This window comes from Phaseolus vulgaris, chromosome 2 (assembly GCF_000499845.2).
Source record: "Phaseolus vulgaris cultivar G19833 chromosome 2, P. vulgaris v2.0, whole genome shotgun sequence".
NCBI lineage: Eukaryota > Viridiplantae > Streptophyta > Magnoliopsida > Fabales > Fabaceae > Phaseolus > Phaseolus vulgaris.
The window spans coordinates 46512930-46534153 of record NC_023758.2 but is presented as its reverse complement, the minus strand read 5'-3'; the positions used below and the strand labels follow the sequence as shown (position 1 = coordinate 46534153).

The 21224-nt window shown below is 30.2% G+C and overlaps 2 protein-coding genes across 3 annotated transcripts; both read right to left on the bottom strand.

The window, feature by feature from the left end:
* Window positions 1-562: 562 nt before the first annotated feature.
* Window positions 563-3879, bottom strand: LOC137812712 (protein trichome birefringence-like 23). The gene is made up of 3 exons (XM_068614883.1): window positions 3252-3879; window positions 2595-2872; window positions 563-1535 (listed from the first exon to the last, which is right to left on the bottom strand). The coding sequence occupies exons 1-3, from the start codon at window positions 3598-3600 to the stop codon at window positions 759-761; spliced, it is 1404 nt and encodes a 467-aa protein (XP_068470984.1). The 5' UTR covers window positions 3601-3879; the 3' UTR covers window positions 563-758.
* Window positions 3880-6924: 3045 nt separating this feature from the next.
* LOC137812711 (COP1-interactive protein 1-like) lies at window positions 6925-14117 on the bottom strand. Of its 2 annotated transcripts, XM_068614882.1 has the most exons (5): window positions 13881-14097; window positions 13697-13793; window positions 13338-13413; window positions 11410-11606; window positions 6925-11247 (listed from the first exon to the last, which is right to left on the bottom strand). In XM_068614882.1, the coding sequence occupies exons 4-5, from the start codon at window positions 11501-11503 to the stop codon at window positions 7145-7147; spliced, it is 4197 nt and encodes a 1398-aa protein (XP_068470983.1). In that variant the 5' UTR covers window positions 11504-11606; window positions 13338-13413; window positions 13697-13793; window positions 13881-14097; the 3' UTR covers window positions 6925-7144. The 2 variants fall into 2 exon arrangements, with proteins under 2 accessions (XP_068470983.1, XP_068470982.1); XM_068614881.1 differs by having other exon boundaries at window positions 13697-14117.
* Window positions 14118-21224: the final 7107 nt, after the last annotated feature.

The window sequence follows — 21224 nt, the reverse complement described above, 5'->3', positions numbered from 1 at the left end:
TGGTTGGTTAAATTAATGATAACTCCACTTCTTAAAAAAGCAAATAGCTTAAAATATTCCAAATAGCTAAATTGGAATATATGTATGTTCTGTCTAATGCTAGAAAAAACCAACAAGAGCTAAGGCATGTTGAAAATATTTGGAGAAAACTTATTAAAAAGACATCTACTATTTATTATTATTAACATTTTATTATTATTGTCATTATCATTATAAAAATAAAACTTAAAAATCAATTACAGTATAACCATAATTTAGTACAAAATTATGCAAGTTATTAAATTATAATATTAGAGACTAACTTAATTTATTTATGCATTTAAGAATTAGATTAAGTTTTGTATTCTTTCATGTCAAAATTAAGAGACCTCACATATTTAAAAATTCAGACTTTAATTAATACCACGATATTTCCACTTGTTGGAATGTGGAACTAATATATACTGAAGCCAAGACAAAAGAAAAATCTACACAAGCAATAAGCCAACCGACATAAATTTCAGCATCTGGAGGACAATTTAACATATTTATTGAATTAAGAATAAATAAATACTAATAAAAATGGAGACAGAAGAGAGATTTTCATATCAAATTAAGTGTAAACTAGTATTTAGAGTCCTTTTTGCTACATTCAATATATTTGCCTCCAATCTCCATGATCCTTCTGTATGAATATGAATATCAAGAATCACAGTATACAACAGAGAGTAACAATTCACTCAATATTCACAACTGTATGGGATTTTGTTTTTCTTTTCTTACCCCTTCTTCGCAACCATCTCCATTATTATATCATTCCAAGTGTCTATTGGCCCAGGTAAGCACCAATGCAGACAATCATTCTGAACTTGAGCTTTCTTGCCCTTTGCAAATGGTTGAAATTGTCTGTATGGACCAGGATGACCATCAGGTCTCAATTGTGAGAGTGCAGAAAAATCCACAAGCTTAAAGTTCACCCCTTTTCTTGAAGCTTCAGAAGCTGCCTTTCCAACCTCATCTAACTCTATGTCACGCAGCATCTGGTTCAAATATTTCATTTCCATCTCACCTTCTTTTATTGGTGCTGTTCTATTGCAAGTTCCCCCACTAAACCACTCCCCATTCTCAAAATGATCAGCCGTGAATGTCCTGAAAAAAATCATCCCTTTGTGATTTGAAGAAACTATGAAGTTCATCACAAATTTCAAGGCTTTGCGATATGCAAAATTAAACCCCAGCTCTGTCAGGTTCCTCCCAGAACAGGAGTGGCAGCCCAATATGGTGTCATTCTCATAGTAGATTGCGGATTTCAGAAACCATTTCCCGGTTGAAATAATGATGTAATCAAAGTCCAGGTACTGATCCGTCCATTTACTGTCCAGTTTGTCAAGGTGTAGCTCAACTTCAGAACTCGAAACTCCATTTATGTCTTCAAATATAGCAGCTTCCACAAGGAATGGCGCCCAAATCACTGATATACTGAAGTTGCTTGAGGGAAAATTCCAACTTTTGCTCTTGTATTCCTCATCATGGTAGACTAAGACAGGTTGTTCCACCTGAAGGACAAAATAGTTCGTGTGAATCACTCTTCTTCCAAGGGTTCCTCAGAGTAACAACACTATATATGTATATATAGGCCACAATAATTTCTAAAATACATTATGCTCTGGAACATTGTATTAGGATTTTGTAGTGGTAGACAGTTAAACTTTATAAGGAAACCAATGTTGTACCATAGATACAGAAAGTATTGGAGATCCATTGACTAGAGATAAGGCCAAATTATAGTAGATCAGTGACCTGCAAACCTTTATCTTGCAAACTAGTTTTGTGAAATTCAGTAGGCATAAACCTATTTTGTGAGATTGTATCATAGTCTGAGATTATAATTGCAACCGTGGGTGCATGGACTTCTTTACAAAAATCAATAATCATTCCAATGGAAGTTCAAATCAATCCTTGTAAACCAAAATGATGCTATTCTCAATGAATTCAGTGTGGAAGAACAACGTTTACAAATATTTGTATAGTATCCAAATCTCAGTGCCTCAAATCTATAAGCCACTAGATTCTGATGCAACATAAATGATGAAGTAAAAAAAACATCGATTTTACTTAACTCTCAAGAAGGCACTAAATGTTGGAAGTCCTACATCGAATACATATAAGACCAATTTACAGTATATAAAGTGGAGGTAATCCTCACCTTAAAATCCAATTTTGTGAGGATAGTTAGGCCTGAACTCCCTTTCTAATACTAAATCATAGGTAGATGCCTATAAGCAACTGATAAACATATAACTACCAAGTACTTAGGCCTACTCCATCATTTATTTATGCAAACAAGTGCAGCCAAACAAAAGCTTTCTCACAAAAAGAATCATTCTCTTGATTTTATTTTTCAAAGTAAATAAACCCAACCTCCAAGGTTTGACATTGGAACCAGAAACAAGATCTGGTCCAACAAAAACTTAAGTCCAAAAGGCAGTTGCCTGATCCTCATAGAAACAATCAAACATTCACAAGAATCGAACAAAAGGGAAAGCAACATTTGGACCTAACGATCAGCTTTTAAAGTCAGTTAGCAGAACCAGTAATGATTTGGCAATACATACCTTGGAGAGAATGCAAAGCAGGGATTGAACATGGTTGCGGGAAATGGAATCACCAATGAGTGCCCAGGCTTTGTTCCGCATCATGTTGAGAAACCTCTGTGGATCAAGCTGAGGCAAATCACACTGTCTAGGAGCCCACCTCCAATACAGAAACTCCCTATCAGGCCTTCCATTCTTCAAGCAATTTTGAGGAGGTTCAATAAGGTCGCAGCTTTCATTGGTATAAGCTGGTCCAAACGGGTTCCGGACCCAATCCCCATTAAAGTAATCACATTGTTCTGCATTCAATAAAGTTCAAGTCAGAACCACACATTCACACTCCTACCTCACAATCCAACAAACTTATGTAGAATTTAATATGAACAACAAACTATTCTCTTTAAATATTTAAAGCAGATGCATCACCGACTAAGTTAAAATAACCTATTCGTTGTTAGTTGACTCCCCGCATTGAAGTGTTCCTCTACACTCAAAGTACATAAAAATTAAGCTCATCTATGTAATGTAACATACATAACCATTCAACTTGGTATGGTGGTATAATAAGCTATGATGATGGAAAACAAATTCCCCAAGACCATAAGAGAATTGTAGATCTAAACGCACGTGAGTATATTTTTCTGACAAAGGGGTAAAAGAAAAGAACCCAACACTCACCTGATTCTGTGGGAGAGAGCTGATCTTCAGTTTCAGAAACATAGTCCAGAACAGGTGGGGGTTCGGGAACACGTTCCAGAAAAGGTGGAGGTTCGGGAACATGCTCCAGAACAAGTGGAGGGTCGGAAACAGGTTGTGAAAGAGACGACGGTTGAGGTGGGTTGTGGGGCTGTGACAAGGTGACTTTTTGAGGAAATGGGGATTCGAGAACAGGGGAAATCTGCGAGGAGAGTGAGTGAAAGAAGAGAATACGGAAAGCAAGGCCTATGAAGAAGAAGGTGAGGAGCAACTTGAGGAAGATGTTTCTGTGGGTGAAGGGAAAGTTCTGCTTCAAATAATCGGTCCTCATTCTGTGTTTGTTTGTTTGGAGAAACAGTGGTGGCAGAGCATGGAACAGAGGAAGTGAGTTCCTCTGTGTTGAGTCTTAACGAGAAATGAAAGTGACGAAGCTAAGGAGAAAGAGGAAGGAGAAGGTGTGGAATGGTTCGCAGATCCATGTCTGTGACCGACGAGTTTTGACGACAAAACAAGATTCTCTCCACCTGTTATTTCCCTTTTTAATTAACCATTTATCACCATTTTTCTCTTAGCTTCACTTCAGATCCATGAGTAAACAATGGTTAGAATCTATGAAGCTCGGAGACGGTGTCGGATATTCATATTGGACACCGATATTCGTATAACATGGTGTCGGATATTCATATTGGACACTGATATTCGTATAACACTTGTAGGACATGTATTCGTGAAGTGTCTAATTTAAAAAGTATTTGTTAAATTTCTGACAATTTTAGTACTATTCTAACACAATTTTAAAAATAAAAAATTCATTAATTTTCTAAAAACTCAAACTTGTTGTATAAATTTTTATTATGATTATAAAAATAAGAAACAAATTCTTCTGAACCAGTTATGAAAAACATCTTTCTGTTCAAACAAATAATATGGAACATACTTGTATAGATACATCTTTATTATCAATTTATATAATTCATAATTATATAATATATATATCCATATCTTCGTATCCTACATTTTAGAGATTATACGTATATTCATGTTTGTGTCTGTGTCGTGTCATATCAGTGTGTAGGTTAGAATGCATTAACACAACCCTATTTTTAGTATTCATTTTTTTCTTCTTCACATTAACAGAATCCATAATTCAACATGAATATTTATTTCTTATATTGTGAGAGAGATTCATCTCCTTCATTAGAATCATTTCAGTTCATAAAATAAATCAAAAAAAATCTCAAAGTTCTTCTAATGGGATTTAAACCCTTTCTCATCAAGTGAATTGTCAACATATTATTAATAATATCACAATTACGCTTTGAGTTAATACTTTATTTTTTTAATGGTGGATTTTTTTTCCATTTATCAATATTTTAAAATTCAAAACAATATTAAAAATAAAAATTTATTTGTTAGTTTTTTGCCCAAAATTATGAAAAAAAAATAATGTTTTGATTTTTATAATGTATGAAAGGTAGCGTAAGATAAAAGTAATTAACTACTTACTTTTTTTAACAAAAGAAAAAAAATAGTTACTAATAATTTCTTCAATTAAATAAATATTTATTTCTCATTTATTTAATAAATTTGTTAACTATATCTCTTTTACCCCAAAAGAAAAAAAAAGCAATGACTATATTCCTACTGTTACTACTATTATTGGCAATATCATCATTACCGCTTGCAATTAAGGTTATAACGTTGGCTTAACTTTTAAATTCCAATCCTATAAAAACCATTTAACTTCAATCAATTTTTTTAATGAAGTAGTATAATTTTTAGAATGAAAAATAGTCAAGAAAATTGAAATTAAATGTATTTTTTCAGTTTTTATCTCTCAATCACAATGTTTTAATAAGACTTATTTGGAAAATTAACATTCTTTTGTAATTGTTTTCATAATTATGCTTTTATACATTTATATATGATTTAATTATGTGTTAATCATGTTTAGTGCAAACATATTGTTATACTTTATTAACCTTAGATTGAATATACTTGTTCCAAGTTTAATAGATGCAATTTATATTCTAATATGAGAGAGAATGTTAAATTAAATTAGATTAAATAATCTTAAATAGAATTTATTTTATTTAAGATTCTCATCTCTTCCCTTCCCTCTCATACATTGTATCTAATAATAATAATAATAATAATAATAATAATAAATATACTAATTTAAAAAATATATATTATAAGAAGTAATACTCTTAAATAAATAAAATGATTAATTTTAAAAGTTATTCATAATAAATATATTGATATTTTTAAATTTTCAAGCTATTCATCACTCGTGAAACATTGCACACTTTAGACAAGGTGTTGATATACTCATCACTTAGTATAATGATTTTAGATTAAAAAAAAACTTACTTTAAATGAAATTTTAATTGGTCAGAAATACTTTTTTCTAGTTGGTGAAATCTATTTGTAAAAGGAACTAAAAATTACTTCAAAATTACAAAAAGAAAAATAGAAAAAGAGAGTTAAAAGTGACATATCGAAAATGAAAAAAAAAAAACAAAGAAAAAAAAGAAATGGGAAAAGTTGGCCTACATAACTTCCATCATGTTTTTTTAAATCAGTGGGAATGATTTCTTTAGAGCACCACTTTTTTCTAGGTATTTCTTTTAATTACCAGTTTTTATTTCAAACTTTAGTTGAAAAAAAGAAATAAACATTGGTAATTAAGAAAAAATAGAATATTGTAAAACAAGTTCAACCTTACCACATTGTAACAAAGTTGTTCCTTAAAGAATTGTTTGGATAGTTTTTTTATTAACTAATTCATCTTATATTAATTTCTTCAAATGCTAATTTTTATCTCATAATAAACTATTTTTTTTATCATACTCTCACACTATTAACAAAAACTTAATACCGTAACCTTTCACACTACTTGATAAGAATTTGTACAGAACAATAAATAGGACAAGGGATGAGAAAGTGGGTAAATATTAAGAGAAAAAAACAAGAGAAAAAACGACATATTCCAGCGTAAGTGAAACAGCTGTAAAGTATTAATTTATTATTTTAATTAATAGATTTCCAAAACGGAATAATCATTGTTACGGATGATGCCAAATCTCATGTTTATTTTCCTTTGGCATCGACAACTAGAGTGTATAAGTTTATGATATGATATTGAATATAATAAAACATGTTATGATCATTTAGGATTTTCACTCTACACATGTTTTTTTTTTTTCTTTATCTATTGTGTTGGGATTGGTTTTCCCAGAGGAAGGGAGGGTTTCTGTGTTGTTAATTCCTTTTCCCGCTGCCAACAAATTTTTTATTTTATTTCTCATCGTCACTTTCGATTTTGAAAGCATAAAAAATTACAATGATTACAATGATTTAAATTTTAAACATCAAAACATACTATTTTATAAGGATTTTAACATGTAAATTAATGGACTCAAATTAAAGTATATCATCAGATAGAGAGAGAAAATATATATATGTTAATATGAACCATCAAGACATAATCTAAAATATGATTCTAAATTATTTTGAATCATGTAACAAAATCATATCTGCATGGAGATGGCAAAACGAACACGAAACAGAAACAAGCGTTAGAGAAATGAAAGAATTAAAACAGGAATATGATACTGGGCACATTTTTTATGAAAATATTTACGTTGAACAATTAAGGAGAAAACTCTGTAACATTATTCAATTCAAAAAATTCAAGAGAAGAACAAAACTAGCTCTACACGATGCTCCTGATACTGGACAAATTGAATTACAGACACGCACATATTTGGATAGAAAAAGAAGAAAGAATGAATTCACATGAAAAAAAAATGAGCTAATGAAAAGTTGAACATACATACATAATTGAAGAAGGTGCATAGAAAAATGAGGGTTTATGCTGGTCTCTGGCCCCTGCGAGTATTTGATAGAACGTCCTTGAGATAGTCATAGCGACTGCGATGATAATCAATCCACAAACACAGCTGCCTTATGACCTCCCTCTTCTCCTCTCCCAAGTCCAACATACCATCCTCTTTCTCTTTCATCATTTTCTCCAACTCTCTAACTGTCTTCTTTAGTTGTACTACAGTTGTTGTCAGATTCATCTTCTCTGATTCCTCCTTCCTTGTCTTTGCCTCTAGCTTCTCAACTGTCTTCTTCAAAGCCACTTCCTCTTCATTTTTAACTTGCAGTTGCTTCAGCAACTGTCTTTTCTCTCTCTTTAGCTTCTCCTTTTCCTTGTTCATATCCCTAACTTGCCTCTTTACAACCTCAATATCGCCTGAGATGTTAGAGACACACTGCTCGTAATTTTTGCAGTCATCAGAAACTCGACAGCTTACAAATTCAATGCCAGTCCTGACACTGTCCACACACTCTCTGACATTAGAGACAATTCCATCCAAAGCTTCATTGTTAGCAGTTATTGTTGCTGATAAAATAGCAATTCTGTCTTCAAGTGCTTTCTGATCTTGCTGAAATTTTTCCTCTGTCTTCCTAAAGCTTTCTTCTTTCTCACTCAGCAATTGCTCTGTGACCCGCAGCTTCTGGTTTGACAGACGAAGCTTGACCTCAAGCATCCGAACATTCTCAAGCGAAGTACTGATTTCATCTCCTTTCTCTTCTAGGTCACTTTTTAGGTCTTCTACTGCATGTTCCAAAGCAGCTACCTTCTTATCTTTCAACGCAATGCCTTCACGAAACTCTCCTGCCATTTCTTCAATCTTCTTCTCTGCAACTTCAAGCTTGACCATGCATTCCTGAAACAAACCATCAATTTTTTTATATTCTTCATTTAAGCTCTGGTGTGAATTTTCTCGCTCTTCTAGTGTTCTCGTAAGATCCATAGTCCTGCTTGATATATCATTCTTTTCATTCTCTGCCATTACAAGGCTTTTTGCATGTTCTTCACTAATTTTTTCGTAGTCCAGCTCCAATTCTTCTTTTGTTCTTTGTAAGGAAAGTAAGTCTTTCTGCAGATTATCAATTTGGGCCGTGAAGGCAATTACTTGGGCGGAAGCCTCACTCTCTTTTTCGTCAAGTTTTTCCTGTAAAGTGGATAACTCTGACTCTTTCTCAGCTAATTTTTTCTCCAGTGCAGTAATCGTTGCCTGCAATCCTAAAATTTCCTCTCTCAGTTCAGTGTTCTCATGGTCTTTAGCTCTGATTTGCTCTTCAACTTCACCCTTCTGGTTTTGTGTGGAATCCACCTCCATCTTCAGCTTTTCACACTGCTGCTCTAATTCTTGGTTCTCATTCTCTAGGGACACCAAATCATGTTTCAGATTATCAATTTGGATTGTGAAGGCAGCTATTTGGCCAGAAGCCTCACTATCCTTTTGGTGAAGATTTTCCTTTAAAGTGGATAACTCTGACTCTTTCTCAGCTAATCTGTTCTCCAGTGCAGTAATTGTTCCCTGCAATCCCGAAATTTCCTCTTTCAGTTGGGTGTTCACATGGTCTTTAGCTCTTATCTGCTCTTCAACTTCACCCTTCTGGTTTTGAGAGGAATCCAGCTCCATCTTCAGCTTTTCACACTGCTGATCTACTTCCTCTTTCTCATTCTGCAAGGACGCCAGATCATGTTTCAGATTTTCAATCTGGACTGTGAAGGCAGTTATTTGGCCTGAAGCCTCGCTCTCTTTTTCATGAAGCTTTTCCTGTAAACTAGATAGCTCTGCCTCTACCTTGTCTAATGTTTTCTGCAGTGCAGTAATTGTTCCCTGCAATCCAAATTTTTCCTCTCTCAGTTCCGTGTTCTCTTGGTCTTTAGCTCTCAACTGCTCTTCAACTTGAACTTTCTGGTTTTGAGTGGAATCCAGCTCCATCTTCAGCTTTTCACATTGCTGTTCTACTTCCTCTTTCTCATTCTGCAAGGACGCCAAATCATGTTTCAGATTATCAATCTGGACTATGAAGCCAGTTCTTTGACCTGAAGCCTCGCTCTCTTTTTCATGAAGCTTTTCCTGTAAACTGGATAGCTCTGCCTCTTTCTCGGCTACTGTCTTCTCCAACACAGCTATCGTTCCCTGCAATCCCAAAATTTCTTCTCTTAGTCCACAGTTCTCATGGTCTTTAGTTCTCATTTGTTCTTCAACTTCGCTCTTTTGGTTCTGTATAGAATCCACCTCCAACTTCAGCTTTTCACACTGCTGTTCTAATTCGTGTTTCTCTTTCTGCAGTGATGCCAAATCATGTTCAAGATTCTTAATTTCAGCTGAAACTTCTTGCTCTGCGCTAATAAACTTATCCCGGAGAATCAAGAAATTTGATTCTCTCTCTGTTGATGACTTCTCTATTTCTGCTATTCTGTCATGTAGCTCCAACATTCCCTCTCTCATTTGACTGATCTCATGGTTTTTATATCTTATTTCCTCTTCAGCTTCACTGTTTTTGTTCTGAACGGTGCTCATCTCTGATTCCAATGTCCTTAGCTGCATGGCTAAATTTTCCGTGTCTTCCAGAAGTCTCTCTTGTTCCCGGATTTTTCTGTCAATTTCCTCTTTCAGATTTTGCATTTCAATCACATTCTTGGAGTTCTCGTGGACTTTTTCTACTAACTGAGCTTCCAAGTCAGACTTCTGGTGTTGGAGGGACGTCACTTCTTGCTGCAATGCATTCACCTCATTTGTAATGCTTTCCAGTTGAGTGGAAGCTTCGTTACTTTTAAAAATTATCTGCTCTTCCAGTTCACCTTTTTGAGTATGTAGTGTCTCAATATCAGTTAGCAGCTTGTTTATCTGAAATGTTAAATCTGACATTTTCAAAGATGACTCATTCTCATTATCTTCAAGTTTCTTCACCATAGCAGACAGCTCCTCTTCTCTTTCTCTGGACTTCAATTCAAGTTGCGATATTTGGTTTTGTAGGCCTGAATTGTGCTCTCCTAGTTCCCTTGCTTCAGTGGTGCTGCTCTTCATTTGCTCTTCCATATCTCTTTTCTGGTTTTTCAGTGATTCTAACTCCAACTCCAGGTTGGTGACCTGTGCCTCAAATTCCGTGATACGATTTGAGGATTCTTTCTGAAACCCTTCATGCATCTGAGTAAAGGCAGAAATTTCCCTTCCACTCTCATCAAGTTTTTCCTTTAACTGACTTGATTCAGCTACAAATTCTTGTATTCTACTATGAGCTTGCTGAACCTCATTTGAAGCCTGTGAAAGTTGCATTTTTAAAGATTCGTTTTCTTCCTCAGCAACTTTCAGATTGTGACTTATACCTGTCATTTTCTGTTCAGCGTGTTCCAACTGCTGTTTCAGAACGGAAAGTTCACCTGTAACTGCCTCTAACTCTTTGCTAAGAGCTAATTTCTCATCCTTCAGTTGATCAACAAGGGTTTTGAGGCCATCAGTAGTCTTCTTTTCCTCCTCAATCTGTTGGAGAGCTGTCTCCTTCTCCATGGTCAAACTATCTTTTTCTATCTTCAGCTCTTCCAATCTTTGACTCAGTTCAGCTTCTACTTTAGCAGCAATATCCACTTGTTTATTTAGTTCAGCATTCTCAACCAAAAGTTTAGATCTTTGAATGCCTGATGCTTCAGCGTCACTTTTCAAATCCATGTTAACTGTATCTGCTTCTTGTATCTTGTTCAGTGCTGCAAGATATTTGGAATTAAGATCCTCCTTCTCTTCATGTGAAATTGTCAACTTCCGATTTGATTCAGCCACTTCTGCATGCACCACTTCAAGTTCTTGCTTTAAGCCATCGATTGTCTTTTGAAATTCATTTTCCAATTGTCCGTTTTTTTTGCCTTTGTTCTTTGAAGAATAATCTGAATCTGAGTCTGAGCTGGATGAAGAACTCTCATTTTCTCGCTTGCCCTTGATCCTTTTCCTTAACTCACCTGTTAGATTATCATATTGTGCATACAGTAATTGGTATTGATTGTGGAAATCTTCAACCAGTTCAATAAGTGGTTCCCTCTTAGAAATACCATCCTCTTCAAGGTTGTCATTTTTAATAAGTTTCAATATTTCTTTCACTTTGTCTTCAATATCTGTACGAAAAGTAGAAAAACTACAAATCATTGGTTTGATCATCATGGAGTGATGCATCATACTTGTATATCATAGTAAACTATTCATCACTATTTTCAGTGATATGATATCATGCTGTCACAGTAGCAGCTGAATTTAACACCCTTCATAAAAAATTGTACCTGCTTTAGCTACCTGGAGCTGCTCTTCTTTATTAGAGTCAATATGACTTCCAAACAAAGATTTGATAGACTCTCTAAGGCGATGTTTCACCATCTTTCTTATAGATTTCAACTTCTTAGCAGGATCACATCAAGATAATATGTTCCCCACGTTGGTTCCTGGAAGTCAGGAGTGGAAAATTTTAACACAATTGGGCCTGCAATGTACACAAATTTGAAGATTTTTATTAGAAATATTCAGATACGTCGATAACGAGAATACAAATCTAGCTATTTTGAGCCATAAAAAATTTATTTATATCTATCAAACTTGATAAACAAATATAAATTATAGAAGAACAACTGAAACAGGTAGAACCAGTCCCTGAATAATTCAAATGGTAGAAATTACAATCTGTGATTCCTAAATTTGCACTTGGCCATTAATTTCAATCAATGAAGTCCCAAAATTGTATTGATCTTAAGCATAATTTTCAGTTTTTTATCATTAAAGGACTTGTATAACCAACATTGTATCTTTCATAGCCTAGTTTTTTTTCTTTGCTCGTTGTTTTAGTTATAGCAGTAAGAGTGCATGTGACATTCGTGGGCAGTCTTTCAACAGCGACACTTTGCCACAAATGATTTTGTTCAACAGCTTCTTTGCCCACCAAGATGATGGGATGCAATATTTGATGTGTGAACCAAAACATTTAAAGTAAAATATTTTTCTAAAAAGATATCACTATCAGAAAATGTTGCAGGAAATTTACGGTGGGTTATAAGAGAGAAAAGGGAAAGAAAAGAGAAGTGAGTAGTTTGGTAGCAAAAAAAATCATGTGGGACCCAAAAAAATGTTTTTCCATAAAATAGCAATGAATTACATGATTGATTATGTTAAAAACATAATCCGTTTATGTTGTGCATTACCAATTTTTAGTTAAAAAACACTTTCATAGATTTCGTGGCTCTCAATCGTTTGTGTGGGAAGCTTAGGTTTCTTTTTTTTCTGAAAACTTATTTTTGTTATAGAAAATAAATAAAGTAATATTAATGATAAAAATAAACAACAATGATAAAACAATATTAATAAAATAATAGTAAGCTATTTTAATAGTTTTATTTTTAATCAAATAATCTCAAAAAGTTCATTTCCACTGTATTTCTCTTTCTTTTCTTCACTTATTTTCTCTCTATTTATCTATTTTCTTTATCAAATGCTACAATATAGAGAAAGATGTAAAATTACAAAGGTTTTATTCAAAAGCAGAAACTACTATTATTTTCTAAACTCATCAATCCAATGTTAAAATGAGGCTTGATGATCTCATGCTTTAGCCGCTTTATTTCACTTTTTTATGGGGATAAACAATAGGGAATTTGGGTTCAGGCATGGATAATCTACGGGCAAAAAAATAATACAGAAAATAAAGAGGAAGAAGGGAAGAACGTGTAATTGTTTGGGCCCACCCTTCAGGGTCAGATTCTCAATAAATAGATGTTATGACTATCATCGCTGGACCAACTTTTTATTCCCTTACCTTCTCAGACTTCAAATTTTCAGAACCAGATATAAAAATAAAATAAATATATAAGTATATATATATATATATATATTTTTTATTTTTTTTTAAAAAGATAAAAATAAGAGAGATAGAAATAGAGCAACTAGTGTGAAACAACAGCAATAATCTGACACCACGTCAGCAACCTCTTGGAATCACCCCAGATACAGATTGGAAATCAAATGGCACAGCTCAACACAAAAACTAGTTTTTCTTTTAGTTATTGCAGGTTATTTAAAACAATCAATGAATCAACACGAGAAAAAGGAAAAAAATAAAACAATCTTTACGAGGGAAAAATAAAAGAAAACAGATAGCAATCACTAATCTTGATGTTCAAGATTCACACAATTGTCATTATTTTGCCAAATCCGATTTAAGTACCTGAGATACGGTTTCAGTTTCCCTTCTACTCTTCTCTTAAGAATCTGCGAAGCTCCAAAAGCAAAATTGCAGCTACCTGCAGAGAAAAATTACAGAAGTAAAAGCAAATTCAAGGTAAGAAGAAAGACGAGCGAGTTTCACGTTTAATCAATGCATCACCGATAATAAAATTACCAAAACAATAGCAGCAATAGTTTTCTTTCTCTGTCAACTGTCAGTAATATCTAAGCAGATTTATTAATTTCGTCCTTAAAATTCAGAGCATGGCAAAGAACACAGTGGTACAAGATCGACATACAAAATTAACAGTAAAAAATCATATTAAAGATTAAAGATCAGATAGAACTGCGAAAGCTTACCTTGTGCAACTGCAGAGAAAGAGAAAAAAGAATCAAAGAAGAAACCAGGAGACGCTGAATTACGAAGTAAACAAAGTTGATCCGATCCAATCCAAAGCTGAAACGATTCACGAAAACGTAAGAGCTTGAAATTGAAGTGATGGAAGATTATAAGGAAGACTGTGGATAGGAAATCGACGGTCACCAGTGAAACTTGGAAGGAAGATCGTAGGAGCGGGAGCAGAGGATCAGAGAAGAAATAAGGATTGAAGGAAAGGAAGTGACTAGAGAGGAGCTTGAAGAAAGACAGAGTTTGTTTTGCTTTGGTTTGGTTTGGTTTAAATTTGTAAAATTAAATAATAAATAAATAATGGTAATGATATCAAAAAGTGGCTTTGTTTTGTTTGGATTATAGCGCTCTCAAGAGACGCCAGCATTTTGCACCTTCAAATCTCAGGAATGGAATCTTTGGATTGTTTTTCAAATCTTTGCCCTTTTTTTCTCTCTTTATTACCACAATGCCACCATTACCTCTGTCTACTTATTTCTTTAGTTGATTGAGGGAAAGACACGTTATTTTCTTTTGAACTTCTGGACACTGTATTATTAGTGTTACTTATTTTATTTTATAAAATTCATACTATTATTTTCTTATTTTTCTTTCATTTTTGTACACTTTTCCTAAAATATATAATAATATATACAATTTTTTTATTAATACAAACTTCTTCTAGTTTATTACGTAATTATACAAGTAAAAGATAGTCGAATAAGGCGAAAATAGGACTGAGATGTTGTCAACTGAATTTTCAGTAAACTTTTTGGACATGAAAATGATAAACTGTTATCTATTTTACTTTAACTATAATAACTAGGGTGTGTTTATAAAAATGAAATAGGAATTTTAAAAGTTAAAAATAAAAAATTAAAGTAGTGATCATTTTTTCAAATCAGTTTCTATATAAAGAAGCTATTTTCTTCTGTTTTTTAAGTTTTCTCTCCTGTATGAAAAAACTATTCAAACATTCTTATTCGTTAAGTTCCTTTTTTATATTTTAATAATTGTTTGTTTTAAAATTGTTGAACTGAAACGTAATTAAGAAATATATGTGTGGTCCTAAATTTAATTAAATCTTTTTTTCTTTCAAGGGTGGAAACTAATAAGTTTAGCAAGTATATATTATTCAAGGGTGGAAAGGAGGTTCAGCCAATCAACCATCTTTATTTAAATGGGATGAAAGGTGAATTTGAATTGGTTTAATCCGTTTAATTCATCCATTAAATCTATTTAGAAATTTCTAAAGAGGATGTTTTAGAATTAAATTTGGTAGTTAATAATATTTTATACAAATATTTATTTATCTTGATTTTTATATTATTTAATTTATTAAAATATTGTTCATCTTTATTTTATTTTATTAGATATTGATTTTTTTATTATAATATTAAAGTTAATTTTATTTTATTTTATTTTTTAAAAAAAAAAATTATTGTGTAACAAACTTTACAACCAAATAAATAGGTTTAAGAAAAATTAAAAATGTCGATTCAACCCGTCAATTCTTAACTCATCTTACATCAAGATGTATTATAAATTCAACTCGACTCAATTTTTTTTTAACGAACTTAATCTATCACACTTTTAACTAGTCACAAACGGACTAATCCATATTATTAATAAAAAGAATCTACATCATCAAATAATTAAAAATTATGTTTGGAATGAATTTTAAAATAATAAATATTAAAATCACAAAAAATTATTATAGAATTGTAACTTTAGTTCCTAAATTTTATAAGGCTTGCAATGTTCTTCCTAAAACTTTAATTCTTGATGGTTTTATTTTTGAACTTTTATACGCAAATGGTCCCTTAATTTTTAATTATTCGTAACTTTGCCCATTTTATTTTTAATTATGCACTTTTTTTTGGTCATGGTCATAACCGAATAAGATTGAGAGAAAATGTATACTATTTACTTTTCTCACAAAATTAAAAAGAGTAATACCTACGTAAACTTGTTATAATATAATTCAATAATATTTAATATTTTGAAAATTAAAAATCATAAAAAATTGTGTATCATAACATAAAATTAAAGTTATAAAAAATTTATAAAATTATATATACTTAAAAACTAAGGGATTAAAATTATATAAATCTAATTAATTATTAAAGCAATTTTTGTAAAATGTAGGATCAAAATTAAAATTAAATCTATTATATATACTATTTCTTATCGATTCACATTGTAAAAAAAAACTCACTCTAAATTCTGGTTTGTATTTTATTAAATACAAGAAAGTGATATGTGAATTATGTGTAATGAGTATATAAAATTAAAACTATTTATATTGTAAATAAAGTTATATTAAATTTAAAAGTAATTGAAATTTACTGATCTATACTGTTATTCAATTATAAATTTATACATATGACAAATTTATTGCACCTTTTTCAATATATATATATATTAAAAAAATTAGGTTAAGTTGAATTCAGTAAAAGTTGCAAATAATATTTATTGTGACTTTTAAATTATTTAAAACTTAATATTAATTTTACTTTTAACTGGTCTAAAAAAAGGGTAAGTTGATACAATTTATTAATAATATTAAATTAAAATAATGTATATGTAACCATGTTTGAATATCAAATTATCTTTTGTAAAAAATATGTGATGTATAAGAATGTTATGAGTCATTTTCCTTTAATTTTGTATGTGTTTTTCCGTGGACCACACGTTACATCCGTTTATGTTTTTGGATTTTGACGTTTTAAAAGAGAAAGACTGTTTTTCGTTTTTCTTTAGTATACTTTTAAGACTAGAAAACATATAAGGTTTTTATTTGACACACAATTATTTATTTTTCTACCAAGTCTATTCAATAAATAAAAAAAGGAGTAATTATATTATATAATATTGACATTACCTTCTAATTTTAAAATATATACTTATATCAATTATATTTTTAGTAAAATAAAACTTATATTTTTAATGTTTTTTTTTGCATTCATCTACATCGCATTTTTAATAAATGATACATATTTCTTAATTTGGTTATAATTTTTAAAAAACTATGTTAATAATAGTTTTTAAAATAATAACATTTGAAAACTTTGTTTTTAATTTTTATAATTTTTTTCTAACTTTTAGTTGATACAATACTTTTAAATAAAATAAAATAAGTGGTTCCCAATTTATTAAAAATATAAGATAAATAAATAGGATTAAATATTATAAATTTTTATTTTAAAACTAAAAGAACAGAAGTGTCAATTAATATATAAAAAATATTCAAATCAATAAAAAAATTAGTTATGGTTGAATTGGCAAGTCAAACATTGACTCTTCTAAAACAATAAACATAAATAAATAACCACTTGTTTAACAAGAGTCTATATTATTTTAGCAGTTGCTTAAAAAAATTGTTATTTGAGACAACTCTTTTACTAGGGCATTAAGATATGAAACTTAAAATTTAGTTGAGTTTGCTTCTAAAAGGTAAATGAATGTCCCTTTAAGAATAAAAATTATATTTTCCCAATTTCACAGTAGGCATGATACATTAATTCAACCTCATACATAAAAAAAAACATTAAGTATAGAGTTAATTTTATGTACTTTTTATATTTAATTACATTTATACATGACTTATTGTTGCATTAATGGTTTAAAATGAATGCATTCTCCACTTCTTCACATAATCTTCAATAAAAAAAACTGTTCAAACGAGTTGATTCAAGAAAACAATTGTCTTATTTTTCGGTCGATTTATCTCACCTTTCCTTTTCTTCAAACTATCTTTGTGCTCTTCTTTTATTTTTTATTTTTTGTTTTCATAAACTTCAAACTTTGATGTATTTGCAGAAAACATTCCAACACTCAAGTGAATTTTCGATATTTGACATTTAGTTACTGAATAATGATGTATCTGTTTCTTGAAATCTGTGCTTATTTATATGATTATCTTAGAGTATTTATGATTGGACTGAATTAGAGTTTTAAATAACAATTAAAAGTGTATTACACCACTAATTAATTTTATTAATCTTCTGCTTAAATGTAATGAACTTGGTTATATAGATTGACCTTAATTGGATACTTAATTTCCAGCTTCTCATACGGACGACGAATAAAAAAAACATAGATACCAAATTAGATGAGTTTTTTTTTACGAATAAATATAGTACGTGTGTGTGATAATTTTGTTTGGTATATATAAATTGAATGGTGTGACGTTAGACATTATTTAAAATGGACTCTTTATTAAATTACATATATAGTCGTAAATTGAGAATGTTTCTTGCCTCTCATAAAATAAACCTTCCTTTGCTAGGAACTGACAAAAACATCATAATTTAGAAAAGAAAGAAAAAAAAAAAGATAATTAAATTAGAAAAAAAACTGTGATTGAATACTGAAATGCCAGAAAGGAGCACGATACGATGCCACGCTTCGTTCTTTCAATTTCATGTTTGTGTTTGTGGCTGTTTCCTCCACATGCCTGCAATTACAAGTCACACGTCACATTATTGTAAGCTTTTATAATTTTATTTATTATTTTTTAAATATTTTGTATAATGTATTTCACCGTTTGGTGGATTCTCGCATGTTCCTTCATTTCTTTGTTTCTTCTTTTTGAGTCCTCAATAATGTACCCAATTTTATTTTTAATTTAATCATATTGTACCTGAATGGATGTAAGGAGCTGAGTAATATTGATCTACGTCGATACATAATGGTTGTCGTGTCTCCCGCTGTCCAATTCTTCAAGTCTTTCTTCCTTTTCGTGTGCGTTCGTCTGGTCGGCGGGTATTTGCGATTGCACTCCGACGCTCAAGTCAGTGCTAGTGTTTAATTAGATTTCTTTGATCTTATAAAAACGTACCTTTCCCCCTTTCATAAGTTTTTTTAGTAGGTTGACTTGGACCTTGGTTGTGTGGGCCAAGTAACCGATTGTTAGAGACATGCTTAGTGGTCTATGGGTCGTGTCTGGTGACTTCTTGATATTAAGAAAGTGTTTTACCAAAGGTCTTTGACTCATTCAATGAAAGTTACAACTATTTATTTTCCACGTGTAACCATATTTATTTAATGTGCACACCTCGATTATCCGGTGTCGACCGGTACACATATAAATGTCATAGGTAATGGAATGCTTAACTTAATTTTTATTTTAGTAGGAAAGAAGGAGAATTTTTTTTTTAATTTTAAATATTAAAATAAATAGGAGATAAAAAATTGTCTTTTTTAAAAAAAAAAAAACTTTTTATCTTCTTTTTCGTTTATTTAAAACAATCAAGTTTCTAAAAATCATTTTAGTGCACTATTTTTTGTCAATACGATTCCCCGCTCTTATAATAATCGTTTCAGATTTATCTTTTATTCAAAATAAAAAAAAATATTTAATTTTTTATTTTGAATATAATTTGTAGTTTGTTCTTATGATATTTTTCAGCTTTCTTTTTGGGGTGTATATTTATGCGTTATTACATTTTTTTCTGATCATAAATAATTGTTCTCTTTAAATTAATTAAATTAAGTGTATAATTGGTTACACAATTATATTATATCAAAATGTAAAATTGACATTATCAAATTGACAATTAAAAAAAAGAAATATAATTCACTTCATGAAGTATTATGATAAAATACAATGTTATTCAGTTCGTCAAATAAACTATAAAATTATACCTCATTTTTAGGACATAAGAATTATAATTACAGAATTATGTGTTATTGTATAGCATTAATAATGTATTAAGTAACATTTACGGAAATATTTTAGACATTTTATATAAGGACGTATATTTTTTGGAATGTGTTTGAATTAAGTTATATGTGTTAATTAAATTTGAATTATGTTAAACTATAATTTATTTAATAAGATGTTTAATGCTGCGCACGTGTTTTGAATGGTGGTGTAATAGTAAACAGTTGTTGGATTTTTCTTACGGGTCGAGTATAAAGAGAGTATTAAAACCAAATAAATAGGGAGTGAACTTATAAAGAAAAGAAGTGTCTTTAGAACTTTGAATATATCCTTTCTTGTTTCTCCAAGTCAATAAATCCTCGATGCTTAATCCTCATAGTCTCTTATCTTTCTTAAATATCTCTCATTGACTAGAGAGAAGATCAATTAATAGTATATAAGAAAGAACAAACATTACTTTATAAGTTAGTTTTATAAGGTTGAATCACACTTAAAATTTACTTTTTAAGATGATATCAGAGTTATTTAAAGTTTATCCTAACGAAAGTTTATTAAGGATGTCTTACAAATATTTACTTCCACACATGAGTCAACAACCTCGACGTGAGGGAAATATTTTGAAAATCTCACATATAAGGTTAATTCATAGTATATAAATATTTTGAAAATCTCACATATAAGGTTAATTTCATAGTATATAAGTGAATGTAAACCTCATCTTACAAGTCAATTTTATAAGATTGAGTTAGACTTAAAGTTCACTTTTTAAAGTTTCCTTTTTGAAATTATATATATATATATATATATATATATATATATATGGAGTCATTACCTTTTAAATGAACATTTAATAAACTTTATTTTTTATTTTTTTCATAACATTATATTATTATAATATAAATTAAATATATTTTTAATAGTTACATGGTGAATATTTTTTATTTTCTAAAATTTTAAATATTTTATTATAATTTTATAAACTAAGTAAATTTTGATTTTAGTTCCTAAAAAAGTTGTTTGATCTGTATTTCTACAAAATTTCAAATTATTGTTTTTGTACTTTGTATTTATGAAAATAACTTATTGTAAAGTGTTTTTTAGCTTATGATCTAAATCAAATCACTCGATGGTGTAGAATCCATGTAACATATTCTAAGCTATTGATTATGAAAATTCTGGATTTCAATATAATGATTTTAATTTTGTTATGAATGGATTAATCATTAATTATTTTGAAATGAAATATGTAATTTAGAAGTTGGATGATTGAGTTTATATACGTATGTGTAATTTAAAGGTTGCAACATTGTTAACAAATGAAATTCAATCTAAATAGGTATTCTTATTAATATATTTCTTTGTTTGTGAATGCTGGCTTAATTGTTTTTATTTTGAAATATTTGATGCATTTGAGAGCATGGTGTTTTCACCTTAACAGGTATAAAACTTTTATCTTTATACGGTCTGGTTTATTTCTAAAATTTAAAAACTATAAATTATAAAAAATCAAATTATACAAAGCTAAAAACATTTTTTCTTTAATTGGTGTGAAAGCTACACATAGAGAAATTGTTTTGTTTTATGACATATAAACAAATAATTAATTAAATTATTTTTTACATTAATATATATATATATAGTTTTCTTAAACCAATGCATACATTTATTTTTACTTCCTCGCTAAATATAATACTCTAGTTTTTGTTCATCTAAATAAATATTCTTCTGCTTTGTTTTTCTTTTAGATTAGTGAATTTTATCCTCATATTTATTATTTCATTTATTATCTAAAAAAAATTAATAAAATTATCCATTTTTCTATGTTCAAGTTC

Bases quoted from the DNA above. Each gene is read 5' to 3' on its own strand.
- LOC137812711 (XM_068614881.1), bottom strand. From the start codon at position 11,503: ATGGTGAAACATCGCCTTAGAGAGTCTATCAAATCTTTGTTTGGAAGT. The intron at 11,248-11,409 runs GTACAATTTTTT...CTTTTCGTACAG, and splicing joins GCTCCAGGTAGCTAAAGCAG to ATATTGAAGACAAAGTGAAA.
- LOC137812712 (XM_068614883.1), bottom strand. From the start codon at position 3,600: ATGAGGACCGATTATTTGAAGCAGAACTTTCCCTTCACCCACAGAAAC. The intron at 2,873-3,251 runs GTGAGTGTTGGG...TATTGAATGCAG, and splicing joins GCTCTCTCCCACAGAATCAG to AACAATGTGATTACTTTAAT. The intron at 1,536-2,594 runs GTATGTATTGCC...TTTGTCCTTCAG, and splicing joins TGCTTTGCATTCTCTCCAAG to GTGGAACAACCTGTCTTAGT.